General features: G+C 38.3%; 1 protein-coding gene across 2 annotated transcripts in view; it reads right to left on the bottom strand.

The window, feature by feature from the left end:
- The window catches only part of LOC110192005 (N-acetyllactosaminide beta-1,6-N-acetylglucosaminyl-transferase-like), a 278,024-nt gene that overhangs the window by 206,857 nt on the left and 51,750 nt on the right, over window positions 1-19,417 (bottom strand). For both annotated transcript variants that reach the window (XM_078153613.1, XM_078153612.1), the window contains one exon: window positions 16,710-18,186. In XM_078153613.1, the coding sequence (XP_078009739.1) occupies window positions 16,710-17,628 (919 nt within the window). In that variant the 5' untranslated portion in view covers window positions 17,629-18,186. The remainder of the gene's footprint in view (window positions 1-16,709; window positions 18,187-19,417) is intronic.

Consider the following 19,417-nt stretch of genomic DNA (forward strand, 5'->3'; position numbering starts at 1 on the left):
CAGTTACTCTCTACCTGGTTTATCCTGCCTTCAGAGAAGGTTGCTGGTTGACCGTTGTCCTTCATTCTCGAAGAGGACCAAAATGACATCACTATGTTAGAGTCAAGTTTCAATGTGTCTGACTGTGGCTGATTAGACCAATACGGGCTTGGAATGCTCTACTACACGTCAGGCACAAGTAGTCCATGTGGACATTTGGGATGGAGTCTCTAAATTTGTACATCTCACATTTCTTTTGAGCTACTATAAGTCTGCTTTGCTCATAGAGCACATCACCTTCTCTGATGAGGGCAGTCCTATGCCAGTGTCTCCCATGTCATGCAATCAATTCCCTATGCTACTGTTTCTTGGAGTCACAGGTGAGAGTTAGGTGAAGGAGTAGATGAGCAGCCCTAAAAAGGACTTGGCAAGCCCTCACACCAGAGGTGTTAGTCCTCCCTGAGTACCCCATACACCCCAATACATCATATATACTACATGGAGGTCTGGACTTGGAATCAGGAAGACCCAAATTTGAATCTTGTTTCAGGTTAACATCTGTGTAACCCTGGGTGAATCTGAACTTGTTTTCTCCTCTGTAAAATGAGGGAGTTGGACTCAATTTAGTAGCTCCAAATCTAGGATCCTGGGACTTTATAAAAAGCACTTTAAAGCTATAAAAATGTGAGCGATTATAAAGGAAGGAATTGACATCTAAGGCATTGTGAAAGGGCTAGGAGATTGTGTCTTTGCATCACACATATTGTAAATAGCTTTGTCAGGATCAGAGGATCCACAGATTAGACCTAGAAGAGATTTCATATGTTGTCTAGTCTAATTTTCTCATTTTACAGATGAGAAAACTGAGTTCCAGAGAGCTTGTGACTTGCCTAAGGTCACTTGGGTAGCAAATAGCAGAGCTAGGATTTGAACCAGGCTCTCTAATCACAGATCTAGAGATTTTTTATCTGAACCCAGATTTCTGGTGCCAAATTTTATAATCTTTCCATACTCAGGCCTCAACTTGCTAAATACCTACATGTATAAAAACATATACTTGAGCCAGTAGGTCCTTGAGCTGATGTAATGATCTGCATGCCATAGGAGGGAGTGATTTTGTCCCAGTTTTTTATATATTTGATCCATCAAAGTATGTATATATTTTAGGTGGGAATGTTTGGAGACTGAAGTATCCAAATAATTTGCCTCAATTCTTTACCTTTCTTGGCATGTGCAGACAAAACCTAAAGTAGGAGTTTTGAACCCTTTTTTGTGACATAGGCCCCTTTGGTCGCAGTCTGGTGAAACCTATGAACCCCTTCTCCAAATGTTTTAAAATGTGTAAATTAAAAAAAAACACAGCATAGCATTACAAAGGAAAGCAATTATATTGAAATACAGTTATATAGGCGTATATATGTGTGTGTATGTATATATAGGGGTGTGTGTGTATCTACACACACACACACACACACACACACACACACACACACACACATATGTACATATTATCCAAAAATCTATAGGTCAGGGGCACATGATTAAGAAATCCAAGATTATAGGGTCACTAAAAATGGGGAAAACCTTTTAGAGGAATTTTGTGCATTCCTGTAGCAGAAAGGAATACCCTAGATCAGAGGTTCCCAAACTTATTTGGCTTTTAAAAAAAAATTACTCAGTACCCCCCCAATTTATTTTCTTTAACCCTTTAATGTCTTTTTTGAAATTTGCATCATTTCAAAAAAACATAAAATATTTTTTTAGAAATGATGCATTTTAAATTTAATAATTTATTGTAAATCTGTGGGTTTTTCCTGCATTGAAATTTTGATGACATGTTATGTAACCATATGGTATCGTATTATAAACACATCATTACACACACATATTTCTGCCTGTGTGTGCTGGACTTCCTGGCAATATGTCACAGGCTTGCCTGCCAACACTTGCTTGTTAAGACCTGCTGGTAGACTTGACCACTGATTGGTTATAACTTGCATTTTGTGTGTTTATTTGGAAAATAATGTAATCACTATGACTTTGACTCTATTACACAACTGATGAAACACGTACGAATGGTTTTTCAAAATTTTCTTGTCTTCATTTCTTATGTTTCCACCACCCCCTTATTTTTATTCAGTACCCCCTCAATTGCACCTGAGGCTACACTGCTCTCCCAATCTTTCTACCATCCCCAAGGGGCATATTGCGTACTTTGGCAACCTTTGCTCTAGATGAAGGGTAAAGATATGAAGTCTTCGAAGTGATTATAGTTATACACATAAATGAAATATAGTTGTACATGAATATTTAAATAGAAGGAATGCCTCTGAGGGGAGGAGCTAATGCAGTTAAAGCTATATCTGGAAGAAGTATATCATGGAATCTGGATCTTAAAAACTTAAAAAGGATGTTTGTATTGATTCTGGAGGAGTTTCCTGGATCCCTCCTTCATTTTTAAATGTCATTGATGTCTTTCTACATTTTTTTTAACATCACTGTCACTTTCCAAGGATCTTTCCCTCTCCTCCTGTGGACATCAGAGAATCCTCCCTTGTAACAAGTAATTACAATTAAGCAAAAGAAATCAACACACATTGGTCATGTCTGAAGATGTCTCATTCAGCACCTATGGTAAGTACACTCACTTCCTTGACAAGAGATGGCAAAAATGTTTCATCAGCCCTTTGTGATCATGATTAAATACTGTACTGAGCAGAGTTCTGAAGTCTTCTGGTGTAGTTTTTCTTAATAATATCATAGTCAGGACATAAGTTTGCCTTCTATTTCTCTTTCCTTCTCTCTGCATCAGTGTGTATACATCTTACTAAGTTTCTTTGAATGCTTTATCTTTGTCATTCTTACAACATAATATTCTACTATGTCCATTTAATCACAGTTTGACCAGGCATCCCTCAATGGATGGGAATCCCTTTTCCTTCTACTACTTCCTTCACTGATGCTACAAAAAGATCTTTTCAAAGTATTTTTATATGTATTGTTCCATGTCTTTTCATCATTTGCTGTGCTTCTGGCAAAGTATCAAAGACAGTTGGCAGCTATTTCATTGTTGCCTGTATTTTCACCTAGGCTAAAAAATGCCCACATACTATTGACTAGAGAAATGCAAATTAAAAAATCTGAGGAACCACCTCACACCTATCAAATTGGCTAATATGACAGAAAAGGAAAATGATAAATATTGGAGATGTAGGAAAACTGAGACACTAATACGTTATTGGTGGAATTGTAAACTGATCCAACCATTCTGGAGAGCAATTTGGAACTATTCCCAAAGGGCAATCAAACTGTGCACATCTTTTGATCCAGCAATAACACTACTAGGTCTATATCCCAAAGAGATCATCAAAAAGAGGAAAGGACCCACAAGTACAAAAATATTCATAGCAGCTCTTTTTATGGTTGCACAGAATTGGAAATTGAGGGAATGCCCATCAATTGGGGAATGGCTAAACAAGTTGTGGTATATGAATGTAATGGAATACTATTGTGTTATAAAAAAAAATGATGAACAGGATGACTTCAGAAAAACCTGGAAAGATTTTCATGAACTGATGCTGAGTGAAGTGAGCAGAACCAGGAGAACACTGTGTATGGTAACTGCAACATTGTGTGATGATCAACTATGATAGACTTAGCTGATGATGGAAAATGCTATCCACCTCTAGAGAAAGTACTGAAAGTACAGAGTCCAAACACAAACTGAAGCATACTATTTTAATTTTTTTTTTGTGTGTGTGTGTGTGTGTGTGTATGTTTGTCATTTTGTTTTTGTTCTGTTTCTTCTTTTATAACATAAGTAATGTGGAAGTATGTTTAACATGACTGAACATGTATAACCGAACAAAAAACCCAACCCCAAAACAGGCACATACCTTAGTACTAGAATCAATAGGAAAAACGGTTCGGAAAGCAATGAGCCCTCAAAACAGGGTCTCTGAACATGCTAGTCCAGTGATTCTCAAGACGTTTTGGTCTCAGGGCCCCCTTACACTCTTAAAAATTACTGAGGACTTCCTTCCAAGACATGAATATCTAAGGATATTTACCATTTGTTGCTGTTGCTTCATGACCCCGGTGCGGTTTTCATGGCAAAGATACTAGGATACTTTGCTATTTCCTTCTCCAGCTCATTTTATTGAGGAGAAAACTGAGGCAAACAGGGTTAAGTAACTTGCCTGGGAGCTAATAAGTGTTTGAGGCTGGGTTTAACTCAGGAAAATGAGTTTTCCTGCCTGGAGGCCTGGTACTCTATCCACTGCACCATTAGCTGCCGTGTATTTACTGTATCAGAAACTAAAACACCTTAGTATTATTGTTAAAATAGTTTTTGACATCCTAAACTCCCTGAAAGGGTCCTAGGGACCTCCAAGGGTCCCGCAATCATGCTTTGAGAACTGCTATGCTTGCAAATACTTGCATGAACACATATATTCTGGATTGTTATTACTCAGCAATTAACACTGATATGAATAGGGGGGAAATGGGAACGAAATCTGAATGTTAGAAACTATCAGATCATCCAACCTCCTTCAACACAATTTCCATTTAATTAATAAATTTTTAAAAAACCAACTTCACTGCTTTTTAAAAGAAGCTTTTAGGTCTTTCCTGATCCAGTTCTCTGTGATGATGATGATGATGATGATGATGATGATAATAATAATAATAATAATAATAATAATAATAATAATAATGATAAACTATGTCACTAACCTACTGAATAAACTCTAGTACCTCCACATCATCTACAGGATAAAATATAAATTTCCTCGTTTGGCACTTAAAGTCCTTCACAACTTGGTCCCAACCTATCTTTCCAGCTTCTTTGCACATTACTACCCGCCAGGCACACTGTGATTGATCTAAAGTGGCTTTCTTCCTGCTATTCATCACACACAGCTCTCCATCTCCCATACCTTTTGGGTGTACTTTTGTGATGCTTTTGTACTGGCAGTCTTCCATGGCTGGAATGAATTCTTCTTACCTCCATCTTGCAGAATTCCTGACTTCCTTCAAATTTCATCTCAAACACCATATGAAACTATTTCTGATTTCCATAGCTATTGGTGTCCTTCTCTTGAGAAACACCTTGTATCTCTTTTATATCTGTGTTGTACATGTCTATATACATGCCAAGTATGACAAGAGTCTGATGTAACTAAAACAACTGAAATACATATATTTGTTGTATTTCAGTTTTAGTTGTATCTGACTCTTTATGACCCTATCTGGTGTTTTCTTGGCAAAGGTACTGGAATGATTTGCCATTTCCTTCTCCAAGTCATTTTACAGATGAGGAAACTGAGGCAAACAGGGTGAAGTGACTTGCCCAGGGTTACACAGCTAGTAAATGTCTGAGGTCAGATTTGAACTCAGGAAGATGACTTCTGACTCTAGGCCTTGCATGCTATCCACTGTACCACCTAGCTGCCCCATACACATATATTTATATATGCAAATATGTATACATATAAACATAAGCTGCATATATGGGCATACACACACACACACACACACACACACACACACACACAAATATTGCTTTCTCCATCTAAGCTTTTTGAAGGTAGGGACTGTTTTCACTTTTGTCTTTGCATTCCCAGTGTGGGCAAAAAGTAAATGGTTAATAAATGCTTCTCAGATCCCCCAGAAAAACCTTTTTCCTGGCATTCACTATATTGTCACTGTAGCTATACCTAGCTCTAGTCTCTTCCATTGTTCTACAACCTCATTCTTAGGAACTCTGCCAACTCTTTTCCCTAAGAACTTTTGTGGGACTCTTCTCTTTTTCCCAAGGGATCTATTCATCTTTTTTATTGCAGACATTTTTGGGAGAGAGAAAGGACACATTGGACAGGTATGATTTATTTCAGAGGAAGACTTGGACTTCCTGTTTCTCAGGAATTTCCTGTCCTAAAATAAATAATTAAAAGCATACTATTTTTCATTTAATTTTTTTTTGCATGTGTTTATGTATGTTTTTTCCCCCTCTGGGTCTGTGCCTTTTTTTTTTTTAACAACATGACCAGTATGGAAATATTTTGTAAGACTGCATGTACATAACCTGTATCAAATTACTTTCTGTGTCAGGGAGGGAGAAGGGAAAGGAGAAAATTTGGAACTCAGAATTTTTAAAAAATGTTTAAAATTCTTTACATGTAATTGGAAAAACATTATTTAACCCTCACCACAAAAGCATTTATAGTACCTCTTTTTGTGCTGTCAAAGAATTGGAAATTGAGGGAATATTCAACAATTGGGGAATGGCTGAATAAATTGTGGTATATGATTATAATGGAATGCTATTTTGCTATAAAAAATGATGAGCAGGATGATTTCAGAAAAACCTGTAAAGATTTTCATGAACTGATGAAAAGTGAAGTGAGCAGAACCAGGAGAACGTTGTACATAGTAACATCAATATTGTATAATGACCAACTGTTAATGACTTAGCTTTCTCATCAATACAATGATCCAAGACAATTCCAAAGGGCTCATGATGAAATATACTATCCCCTTCCCGTGAAAGAACTGATGGAGCCTGAATGCAAGTAGAAGCATGCTATTTTCACTTTTTTTATTTGTGTGTGTGTGTGTTGTGTGTATGTTTGATCTGTGTTTTCTTTCATGACATAATATAGAAATAGTTTACATTATTGCACAAGCCTATATCAAATTACTGAGTCAAAGAGGGAGATGGAAGGAGGGAGGGAGAGAATTTGGAGCTCAAATTTTTAAAAAATGAATATTAAAATTTGTTTTCATATGTAACTGGAAAAAAAATAAAATATTATTAAAAATAATAGCACCTACCTCACAGGACTGTTGTGAGGATCAAATGAGTTAACATGTAAACTACATTGTAAACCTTAGCTATCATAGTCAGATACACTGTTTCTTGCCGCCTCACAGTGCTAGATAGACATATGTTCCCTATGACAAGCCATCTGTCTCAGTGAAGGGAGTTTTCAAGCTGATTTCTTGACTCTGCTCTAGAACCTGGAGTTCCTACCCTATGGAGTCCAAAAACCTGTTTTCAAAAATATTGTGATAAGTCTATTTTAATATATTTTATTTCATGCATTTAAAAATTATTCTGAGAAGGAGTCCACAGGTTTCACTACACTGCCAAAGGGGTCCATGATGTAAAAAGGGTCAAGAAACCCTGAATTAGATGTTTGGACTAAACCCATCATAGTAGTGATGTGGGTGGCATAATGAATAGAGCACTAGAATCAGAATTGGGAAGACCTGAGTTTGAAACTGAAGCAGACACTTATTATCTGTGTGACCCTGGGCAAGAGCAAAACCTCTAGTTGATTGTTGGAGGGAGGTATAAACAGCACGTATTGTCACAGGGCTGTAGTGCAGACCAAATGTGATAAGGAGAGCAATTGCAAATGTTAGTATTATCCTCTTAATAATGAACCACACTAAGCAGGAGAATAACTCTGTGCTGGCAAGGTCTTTTCTGGTAGCAGCTCTTTTCAATACTTCAGAGAAATTAAGAGGAAGGAAAAGAAGTAGAGTGGTTAATAACTCGGACAAAACTAGGAAAGACTCTGGGCAGCTGGGAAGAGAGGAGGGGTGGGTAGTATTAACCTCGATGGCTTGTTTTCAGCCTCAATCAATCAACAAATACTTATTAAATGTTTCCTCTGTTCCAGGCGCTCTGCTAGGCACTGTGGGGAAATACAAAAAAGAATAAATCATGGTCTCTGTCCCTAGGTTGTTAGATTTAGTTGAGAAGATATATCTGCTTCTAAAAAAGGTAGTTAATGACATTAGACAATCTAACATTAGTGTTGAAAGGATAGTACAGACTTAAAAAGGAAATACTGTGGGAGTTTAGACAAGGGAAAGCTCACTTCCAGTTGGGGCTATGGGGAAGGAGTTGGTTTCGTGGGGAAGGAGACATTTTTATTGTTTTGACTCTTTACAACCCCATTTAGGGTTTTGCTGGCAAAGATACTGGAGCGGTTTGCCATTTCCTCCTTTAGCTCATTTTACAGATAAGGAAACTGAGGCAAGTAGGGTTAAATGAAGTGCCCTGGGTAATACAGCTGGTAAGTGTCTGAGGTTGGATTTGAATTCAGATCTTCCTGACTCCAGGCCCAACAATTCTATCCACTGAGCCACTTAGCTGCCCCAAGCATTTTTTTTTAACCTGGACCTGAAGGATGAATAGGATTTGGATAGGGAGGGTCCATCCACTGAGAAGTTTATTTCAAGATGGAGGAAACGCAAAGATATAATCTCAATAATAAGGCTTTTGCTTGGTAGCACTGCTCCTCCTTATCATTCCATCACACATCCTTAGAAATGTTAGAGCTGGAAGGCACCTTAGAAGTCATTTAGTTCAAATCTGTCATTTGACAGATAAGTAAACACGCTCCTTGAGAATTTCAATGACTTGCCCTAGGCCACATATGGACTGGCAGAATCAGGACTAGAAGCAAGGTCCAAGGGTACCCATTTCATAATATTCTGTGATATTACTTCTACCTCTCTTCATTCACAGAAGTCCTTATTCTGATTTACAATAAAAATAGCTCACATTTATATAGCACTCACAGAAATCTTTTTAGATAGGAAGGGTAAATATTATTATGCCCATTTTACAGATGAGGAAACAGACTCAGATAGATTAAGTGACTTTCCCTTTGTAAACACTGAAGAGGACCATGGCAAAGCAATTTCTGCTAACAGAATTAACTTGGAGTTTTTAATAACATTGAAAACAACTCACTTAAATACTGTAAAATCATCATAAGCAAGACCAATAGCATTGATGTTGTTGTTCAGTAGTGTCCAACTCTATGTAATCCCATGCATTTTTGTCTATGGAGTTTTCTTGGCAAAGATACTGGAGTGGTTTGCCATTTCCTTCTCTAGTGTGCCCCCATTTTACAGATGAGGAACAGAGAAAAATAGGGTCTTGCCCAGGGTCACATAACTAGTAAGTATCTTCAGTTGAATTTGAACTAGATCTTCCTAACTCTACACCACTACTCCACCTAGCTGCCCCATAGTGATGATAACACGATATTTAACATTGTGTCGGTTTACTTACTATTGCATTACGAGCCAAGTGGGCAAAGAATAAGTAGAAAATAATGCCCTTAATGGCAAGGTTGGTAGACCCTGGAATCATGGGCTCCCCTTTTTTTCCAGTTTCCATCACCATTGGCACCTCTAAGAAAGAAGTATCGGATGCCCAAGAAGTCAGGAAATGAAGAAAAAGATTTGTTTTTGGTCAGGTGAGGCTTCATTTGGAGTATTCACAAAAGATAATTAGGCTTCATTTTCCAAGAACTCAGGCTCTTAAATTGTCTCATGGCCTCAGGCTTCATTTTGGTTCCACCCTCGATAAAATGAGGATAATCTCTGCTTCACAGGATTAACTAATTGATGATTAGAAAGTGCTTTGAAAACATAAAGTACTTTACATTTATTAGATTAGTTGAAACTTTCCTAGCCTAAAGGCCACTAGGGCACATACTCAGGGTGTAAAATCAAATCACTGCTCTGGATCCTTAAGAAGCAATTCTTTCTATTGGGGCAAATTCAGTTGGGGGGGAGGGCAGTGCAGGGTGTGGACAGTGGGAGAGAAGATAGGATGACCACAGGTATGGCTAATCTGTGAAGGGAAGCAGACCATTTTTTTAAAATTAATTTTTAAAATATTCTTTCCAATTACATAAAAAAACCAATTTTTAACATTCATTTTTAAGAATATTGAGTTCCAAATTTTCTTTCTCTCTCTCTCCCCCTCCCCCTTATCTGAGAAGGCAAGCAGTTTAATAGAGACTACATATGAGTAGTCCATTTTCTAGGCAGCCAGCCGGACCCATTCTGCTTCAAGAGTAGGGGGAGGAGGCTGAGGAGGCATGCCACTCAGGTAGGGCTCAATTTTTAGTGTGAGCATTGAAGCCTGGGAAATTAGCAAGCTACAAATCAGAGTGTTATTGATTGAGTGATTGATTGTCTACATCAGGGGTGGGGAACCCTTAATAAAAGGATTTGTTCTGTGAAGTTTGGACCTAGAGGGCCACACGTGGCCTAGAGGCAGAAGGTTCCCTACCCATGGTCTAGACCTAAGAAACTGATGGAGAAAATGTTAATAATGCAAATTAAACTTAAAAGTGTGTCCTGTGTACATTTTTTTAAAAAGCCTGTTGTTAAAACATTGACTGCTCCACTCCACTTGTAAAGGTGTTCCAAAGTAATAGGACTGGAGACAGAATACTCATCCCCTGTGCTAGTTATGCATATATGTTAGGCTAAAATCTGCAACAACAGTTCTGTGACATTGAAAGGAGAACTACTCCTATGCAGGTTTAAAACCAAGGGTCAGGGTCAAGTAGGTGGTACAGTGGATAGAGCACTGGTCCTGGAGTCAGGAGGACCTGAGTTCAAATATGGCTTCAGATGCTTACTAGTTGTGTGAACCTAGGCAAATCACCTAACCCCGATTGCCTTAAAAAAACAAACACACACACACACACAAACCTGAGGTAAAAAGGCTGCTAAACAAAATGAAGACAATTTGATGAAAAATATTATAGTTCAGAAGAGTCCCAAATCACATAATGATATGTGATAATCACTGAATAATCACTGGAGCAAATGGATGAGAATAGATTATGAGGTAGCTAGGTGGGAAGAGATAGAAGAGGAAGGAATAAGCATTTATCTAGCGTCTACTATGTGCTAGGCACTAGTGCTAAGGGCTTTTTACATTTTTTTTTTTGGCGAGGCAATCGGGGTTAAGTGACTTGCCCAGGGTCACACAGCTATTAAGTGTCATATGTCTGAGACTGGATTTGAACTCAGGTCCTACTGACTCCAAGGCCGGAGCTTTATCCGCTGCGCCACCTAGCTACCCCTTAAATATTCTCATTTAAGAGAATAGAACTCAGTTCAAATCCAGCCTTATATGGTTGTGTGTGACCATGGCAAGTCAGTTAACCTCTGTCTCCCTCCATTTCTTCATCTGTAAATGGAAATATTTAATAGCACCAGGGTTTGTGTGAGAAAATAAGATAACGTAAAAACACTTTGCAAACCTTAAAGTTCTATATAAACGCTTCTCCTTCAGTCATTTCTGACTCTTTGTGACCCATTCAGGGTTTCCTTGGCAAAGATACTGGAGTGGTTTGCTTTCTCCAGCTCTTTTTATAGACAAGGAAATTGAGACAAGCAGTTAAGTGACTTGCCCAGGGACACATAGCTAGTTAAGTGTCTGAGGCTAGATTTGAACTTGGGAAGATGAGTCTTCCTGACTCCAGTCCTGGCACTCTATCCACCAGTATAAATGCTAGATGTTATTCTATGTAGTAATCATATTTTTATGTTTGGATGACGTCATGAAGAAGAACAGAGGAGCTGGTTTTTAATTTTGATCTTTGTATGACCTCAGGCAAGGCATTTAACCCTTTTGTGTCTGTTTTCTCATCTATGCTATGATTTCCAAACTTTTTTTGATCACTTGTAGCTATCAATAAAAATGTTTTGAGCCTACTTCTCAATTTATGTATATTTATTTATAAATTATATACATGTACAACTATCTCATATTATGTATATTATGGAAGTAAATAATTTTAAAATAATTTTCACTTTATTAGTGGCTCAAATTATCTTTTTGCTTGTCACTAGAATATTATGTATAATAATATAATTTAGGGAGAGCAATGTGGTTAGATGTGCTCCATTCTTTCTGAAACTCTTGGCTTAATGTTTTGTGATGTAACAATTGATACATTGTAGTTTTTAGAAAGCAAACAGTCAGGATGCCTTGCTATGGAATCCCTCCTCTTCCTTCAGGATACTGTGTATAGCATCTGTGATAAGTGTGACATACACACTGTATTAATATATAGTCTGTCTTTCTTACATATGGAATGAGGGAACCAGTATCAGTCTGTCTGCTGAATATCATTAAAGCTGAATTTTTTCCTCATTTAAAAAAATTACCATCATCTATCATTTACTTTTCTCCAGATACATATAGGCAGCACTCATACCTTGGGTTTTTTATTTTTTGGATGTTGTTTTGTTTTTTCCACATTCTGATCATTACCAGCACCTGATTTGCTGTAAACAAACACTGGGAATGAGGTGGTACCTGGATCTTACTATTGGCAGTTGGGGGAGCACAGAGTGTTTTTTAGGAGTGGGGAGGGAATAGCATTTTCCTTGCTTAAGGAAGTCAGGTTAGTAGGATTCTAGTCCAGAAAGGATAACTGGAATGTGATTCTTTTATTATTTCATTTACTGTCAGAAATGCAGATGTCAGCAGACAGCAGTGACTGGGCTGGAACATGGATTTAGTTACGAAAAATTCTTCCTGGAGTATTGCCTTGTTCTGTGACTCTCCCTCTAACCATTTAGACAGAAAGCTCCTTGACAGCAAGGATTGTCCACTGTTTTTGTATCCTCAGCACTTAGCACAGTGTCTATGGCACATAGTAAGCCCTTAACATTTATTGACTGATCAACCCCATGAACAATAATCTTTAGGCTCTTTTTTTTTCTTTAAGAAATTATGCCACCAAGTCAGTTTTCAGGCTCTTCCTCTATTAAATTTTTAGGAAGTACTTGGTGGTTTCTCAGTTTCAGCTAGGTGACATGGAAAATACAGCACTGGACTGGAGATGGGAAGACCTGAGTTTGAATCCTGCCTCAGACACTTACTTGTTGTATGACCCTGGACAAGTCATTTAACCTCTCCAAGGCTCAGTTTCTTCTACAAAATGGGGATAGTTAAAGCACCTACCTCATAGGGTTGTTGCAAGGATCAAATGAGATAATACTGGGTGCTCTAGAAGTCTTATTCTAAGGTACTCAAGTTTAAAGCTGCACCAAGATTTTTGGGACAACTAGTATATGCAAAATGTTTTATAAACCTTTAAGTGGTATATAAGTTCTAGCTTCTCCTCTTCCTATTCCAAACTATTTTCTTCAGTGATAGTCTTTCAGGATCATTCTCCTCTTGGCTACCTTCCTGTCTCTTGGATTTGGAGTACTGAGATGTCTGAGCATCACTATTACTATTTTCTTATTTCAAAGGAGCATCTAAATGCAGCCATAGATCTAATTTGTCATCTGAATGGCCCAGAACTGGCTCCCAGAGTCATTGTTGGACAGGCCTCCAAAGAATGTGGCATCAGTCCAGCCTTACTTGTGGGTACTGGAGAGCTGGCAGTGTCTAAGACCATGTCAGAGATTGGGCCTATGTCTGCATGCCCAGCCCCTTGACATAGTCTATTCTCTTTAGTTTTATCTGTGGAACTCTAGAGGGACTGCCGCCTAGACTAACTTCCCAGCGCATCAAGTCGGCCACGAAGATCTTGGATTAAGGACTTGCAGTCTGCCTAGAGGCTGCTCACAGTATGAAACTTCAGCAACCAATACTTTCTTCTTCACAAAATACAATCAGGAGAAGGGTTTTTCCTCAAAAAATATAACTGTGAGAAGAAATGTCTTGCAGAACTAGGCAGGATACTAAAACCTGACCCCTTCTGTTTTCTGCCTTTATTTGTGGACTCTTTCTCAATGCCTTGACATCTGTCTCAACTGGAGACATTTTTCTTTTATGGAATAATTTCCTCATTCACTATTCTCTTCTTGAAAGATTTTTACATCTGTGTACCTTGGCATTTAAAGCTCTTCCCAACCTGGCCCCATGCTAGCATTCTTCCCATTCATTCCAGTTCATTCCAACTGGTTTTCTTGCTATTCTTCCTACATTATAGGCTACTTCCCACTTCCAGACCTTTACACTGGCTGTCCCTCATTCCTGGAATGCACTCCCTCCTCACTTCTACCTCTTGGAATGTCTAATTTCCTTCAAGATTCAGCTCAGATATCACCATCGACATGAAGCCTTTCCTGATCCTTCTAGCAGTTAGTATTCCCACCTCCTACATATCCAGTGTCACCAAGTTCTTTTACTTTTGCAACATTTCTTGAAAATCCCTCCTTCTGTCCTCTGACACAACTGCCCCCTTGCCATCATGAGGTGCAGTGCTTCATCACCTCGCACCTGGATCATTCTAATAGTGCTCTGATTGGTTTCTCTGCCTCAGGTATCTCTTTACTCCACTCCGTCTTTCACTCAGTTGCTGCTGGGCCATCACCAATCATCCTGACCTATGTCTTGCTACTGGACTCTGATGACTCCTTCCTTCCTTCTTTCCTTCCTCCAGGACTCCTTCTCTGAGACTAACTTGTTGACTCATTCTGAGCCTGATAAGCCTGTCTCCAGCTCCCTTTCATTGCTTGAGTTAAGGTAATAGATACATCTGAGGGCAATTGTTGTTTTTGTTCAGTTGTGTCTGACTCTTTGTGAGCCCATTTTGGTTTTTGTGGCAGAGATACTGGAGTAGTCTGCCATTTCCTTCTCCAGCTCATTTTTACAGATGCGGAAATTGAAGCAAGTAGGATTAAATAACTTGCCCAGGGTCACACAGCTAGGAAGTGTCTGAGGCCAGATTTGAACTCAGGGATATGAGTCTTCTTGACTTCAGGCCTGGCACTCTATCCATTGAACCACCTAGCTGCCCCATCATATCACTCTTAGATTCCTTATTAAGTGTATCATTATTACTCCTTATTAAAAGATTGCGTATTAATCTACATTATTGTTCCTTATTAATATATTTCTTATTGATCTACATTACAGTCAATCCCAGCTTTCTCATGTGCCTTTGAGCCTACTACATAATAACCAAAGAATATAAAAACCCTGATAGTTCACAATTTTCCCAGAAAAGTCCATGGAAATATCTGATCTAACTCAGGGGCAATGGAAAGAGCATTGTGTCTCTTTGTAGCCGAGAGGACCTGGGTTCTCAGAGGATCCTGATTCTTCCACATAATACCTGTGGGTAAGTGCCCAGCCTCTCTTGGTTTCAATGATTTCATCTGCAAATGATTGGCTTAGATGACCCACAAGACTCCTTCTAGTAACAATTCTAAAATTCTCTCATCTAACTTTTTTCAGACAATAAAACAAAGTGACCTATTTTCCATTTCAACAACAATAATAGGTCAAATTTATATATATGTATATCTCATATATATATGTAGCTCTGTAATTACAATGCACTACATAGCTGTGCATGTTACATGTGTTTTTCAAACCTCCTTACAGAAGGTTTTACCTTCTATATTGTTGGCCATGTAAACAGAATACACAAATGGGAAGGGCTAGAACCTGGTAAAGAATTTTTTTTTCTGATGTTTTATCACAATTCTGTCAAAGCATTCTGTTAGATATCCCATTAAATAATGAAAAGACTCCTTGAATTAAGCTTATGGTACAGGTAACATCTATTTTCAGTCAAAGAAATCAGCAGCCATAATATAATCCACCTGGCATACAATGTCTGGCTCTTTGTAGAAGCTGTCCTGATGAAACCAGCAACCAAGACAAAAGAATAAAGTATATCACACAGAGGCTGTCCTGACTGTGTCCCTCATTGCAAGTTTTACTTAAGTCGTTTACCTACCATCCAGTCTTCTTGAGTTTTTCAGGTATATACCACCACATTTATTTCATGAACTCACTACAATTATCCCTTCCATATCACAAAAGTTGGAGTTGGGGGAGAGGAGGGGTTAGGGGCATTGCACCCCCAGGATCTGAAAAATCCATATAAAATTTTTGGCCCTCTCTTTGTACCAGAGAAGTTTGAATTATTATGATATTAAAAGAAATACATGTATTTTATGCATTTTTGAGTTTCTAAACTTTTTTCTGTGTTGTCTTTGGTCTCCACAAAACTCCCCAAAAATTCCTATTTAGTTTCTTATGCTGACCTGTAACATATTGAAACCATGATGGGGAAAGTCACAATGTAGAAGGGATAATTGTATTTGGATCTTCTATAACCAAATTTACATTACTAACTACATGTCCTCTTAATCTTTCTCCTACTCCTTGTGGCTTTGCTTCCCCGTTCTTTTTCAAAGAACCTTACTAGGTGATCAACTGTGATCCCAGAAGACTTACAATGAAACATGCTTACCTACCTCCTGATAAGTGATGGACTCAGAGTGTAGATTGAGACATAATGTTTTTGGACATGGCCAATTCAGGAATTTATTTTGTTTGACTATACATGTTCATAACAGGGGTTTTGTTTTTCTCTTGTTCTTTCAATGGGAGTGGTAGTGGTAAGGAGGTAAAACTGCATTTGAAAAAAATGATGAAAAAAACTTTTTGTGTCTTCTAGTTTACTTATTCCTTACTCATTTCTGCTCCTTTTATAAAGTAGGCTCCTTGTGAGTAGAGATTATTTCATTCATTTATATTTGTATCCCCAGTGCCCTGCACTTAATCAATCCTTAATCAATGCTTATTGATTGATTTCTTGATCTAACAATAAATTATCTCCATTTCAACCGACTTATTCCAACTCTAAATCCATCATCTGCAAAGCTGCAAACAAATTCTTCGTCTCCCATATAACTAGCATATAACAGTGGTACTGACCCTGTATGCAACATTTAACTTGCTTATTTTAAAAATGATTGCACATGCCATCAGGAATTTGTGGCGTATAAAATAATTAAAATTTCATAGGCACATTTTATGAGCATTCAGTGTACCTTCGTACAATAGTTAAAATTATGTAATTTTTTTCTACAATGTCCACTGAACCTAATAATAGGTTAAAAAAAAGAGTCAACCAAACCTGGAATCCTATTGAGAGTCACCCAGAAATGCTCATCAGGACTGTAGGTGTCTTTAGACCACTCCAGTAAATCAATGGCCCGTTGGTCTTGGAGAACAAAGTTGGCAAATTCCCTTGTGAGGGCGATGTAAGCCGAGCCAAAATAAATGGTCAGATTATGGGGAGGGAGAGTTTTCCTTCTCAAAGTCCACAGCATGAAGGAAAATAAAATATATCTCTGCTCCATATAGATATATTTGGTCCTTCGAACAACATGAGAAGGAGGCAGCACCCCTGGGGTAATATTTTTCCCTTTAAATTCTTTCAAATGCTGAATTATTTCCTTATTGGTTTTCAGAGGGAAATCTTGCCCACAAGTGTTAATAATGTACTTCCACTGAACCTCAGAGGCTACAAGGTCTTTCATGCAGTTCAGGTCAGCCTGGAGTCTGGATATTCCAGCATAGACAACTGACTCCATCTTGGAGGCAAGGAAAACATTGGGGAAGCAGCCCACCAACCACTCCACTGCATCTTTAAAAGGAATTGTTGCCTTTTCATCCACATGAACACAGTAAACATTTTGGGGCATATAAACTGCCCTGAAGAGCCTCTCAAAGGTTTCAAAATCCTTATGAATAACCATTATATAGGCCAAAGGGAACTGGGCTTCTTCTTTTGACAGGGAAGCTGTTATGTAGTGATTTTGGAGCAAGTAGTCTTGGCAAGAAGGATTTTCAAATGATGAGTTCAAGACAGTCTCTTGAATAGAAATCATCTGTCCTCTGATAACTGAATCACAAACTTCAGCAAGGGCTGAAGAGTTTGAGACTTTTAGAACGCTCTGGTTTGTTTGTAAGAACACACTGTTGATATAAAAGAAGTACACTGTCACTGTAAATATAAGCAGCACTAAGAAACTAAATTTCTTTGAATTCATTTTTTAAAAAAATAATCTCTGTTCAAAATGTCCTCTGGCTTTAATCTGTTTCCAAAATCAGTCTTCAAGTTCTTCCACTGGTCTTGTGGGTCTTGTAACTGCAATTTCTTATTCTGAGAAAGAATAGAAGAGTTACTATTCACTCAAGGAAGTCCTAACAACCCAAAATAAGTTCCTTCCTGAAGGTGCAGTGACACTGCTCATCTGTGTGCTTTAGATGAAGTTCTGTGGGAAGGAAGCCAGCTGGTCTGCTGGGTGCTAGCCACAGACCAGCAGCTCAGTTATAGCAAAACAGGATGGGTAACTCTCCAGATGAGAAAATTTCCATAGCTGGAAACTGTGGTGCGGCCTTTCCCTTCACTGGAAAGTGGGGAGAAACTGCTCATCTCATATCAGTTTTTTCACAGAACTTTTCAAGTACTGATCACAAGCAAAATCAGTAGAATGGGCCTTGGGATACCAAAGGGGAAAATGTATTTCCAAGCTGTCTGTGCTCTTCATTTCTCTGCACCAGCTAAGGAAGAGGATTTGTTGGCAAAGACAACAGCTTCTTTTCACCTAAAGATAAAGAATCAAAAATTCATTTTATTGAATCTAGTCTTAGAAAAACATCTCTAACCTTGTTTTATGTCACCGATGATCTTGCTCTAGGGATGAATGTCAATGTAGCCACCTCCCCTCCAACCCTCCCCACCCCCACCAAGGCTCTGAAACCACTTCCGAGGAGGAAGTGACTGAACAAATTTTATCGGCACATCAAAATAATGCTCATGCTTTGAGTTCCTGCACAAAGGCATGCTGATCATTTATCTTATGTTAGAGTCTGTGAGGATATCAGTTTGGAGGGGTCATTATGTGTTATTATATGTCATTATAACTGCCTATTCCACCCACCCCACCCCCCCCCACCCCCAGGAAAGAGGCTGGAATAGATTAAATTCAGTCAAGGTTAACAGCTTTGATGGGCGGCTAGGTGGCGCAGTGGATAGAGTGCCAGGCTTAAAATCAGGAAGACTCATCTTGAGTTCAGAGTTGGCCTCAGACACTTACTACCTATGTGACCCTGGGCAAGTCACTTAACCCTGTTTGCCTCAGTTTCCTCTTCTATAAAAATTAGCTGGAGAAGGAAATGGCAAACCACTCCAGTATCTTTGCCAAGAAAACCCCAAATGAGGTTACAAAGAGTCAGACATGACTGAAAAATGACTGAATAACTACAACAACAGCTTTGATATGAGTCCCAGGGATGGCCCCATACATAGACAGAGTTGGTAGCTACCTATATATGGTGTAATTTGAAGGTTGCTGGAAAGCCAGCCCAATGCCTAGCCCAGAGGTTCCCAAACCCATTTGGCCTACTGCCCCTTTTAAAAAAAATTACTCAGTATCCACCTGAAAATCTACTTTCTTTAACGCTTTAATGGTTTTTTTGGGAAATCTGTGTCACTTAAATAATAAATAAATAATTTTTTAAAAAAATTTACTCATCTTAAATTTAATAATTTATTGTAAACTTGTGGGTTTTTTCCTGCATTGAAATTTTGATGATGCAATATTGCATCATGTAACCATATAGTATCATACTGTAAACAAGTCATTATATGCACGTGTTCCTGCCCATGCATGTTGGACTTCTTGACAACACTTGCTTGTTAAGACCTGTTGGCAGACTTGACTGTTTATAGGTTATAACTTACATTTTGTTTATTTGGAAAATAATGTAATCACTATGACTTTAACTCTGTGGCACAACAGATGAAACATGGACAAACGGTTTTTCAAAATTCTC

Source organism: Phascolarctos cinereus, unplaced genomic scaffold, assembly GCF_003287225.1.
Source record: "Phascolarctos cinereus isolate Bilbo 61053 unplaced genomic scaffold, phaCin_HiC Scaffold_4;HRSCAF=312, whole genome shotgun sequence".
Taxonomy (NCBI): domain Eukaryota; kingdom Metazoa; phylum Chordata; class Mammalia; order Diprotodontia; family Phascolarctidae; genus Phascolarctos; species Phascolarctos cinereus.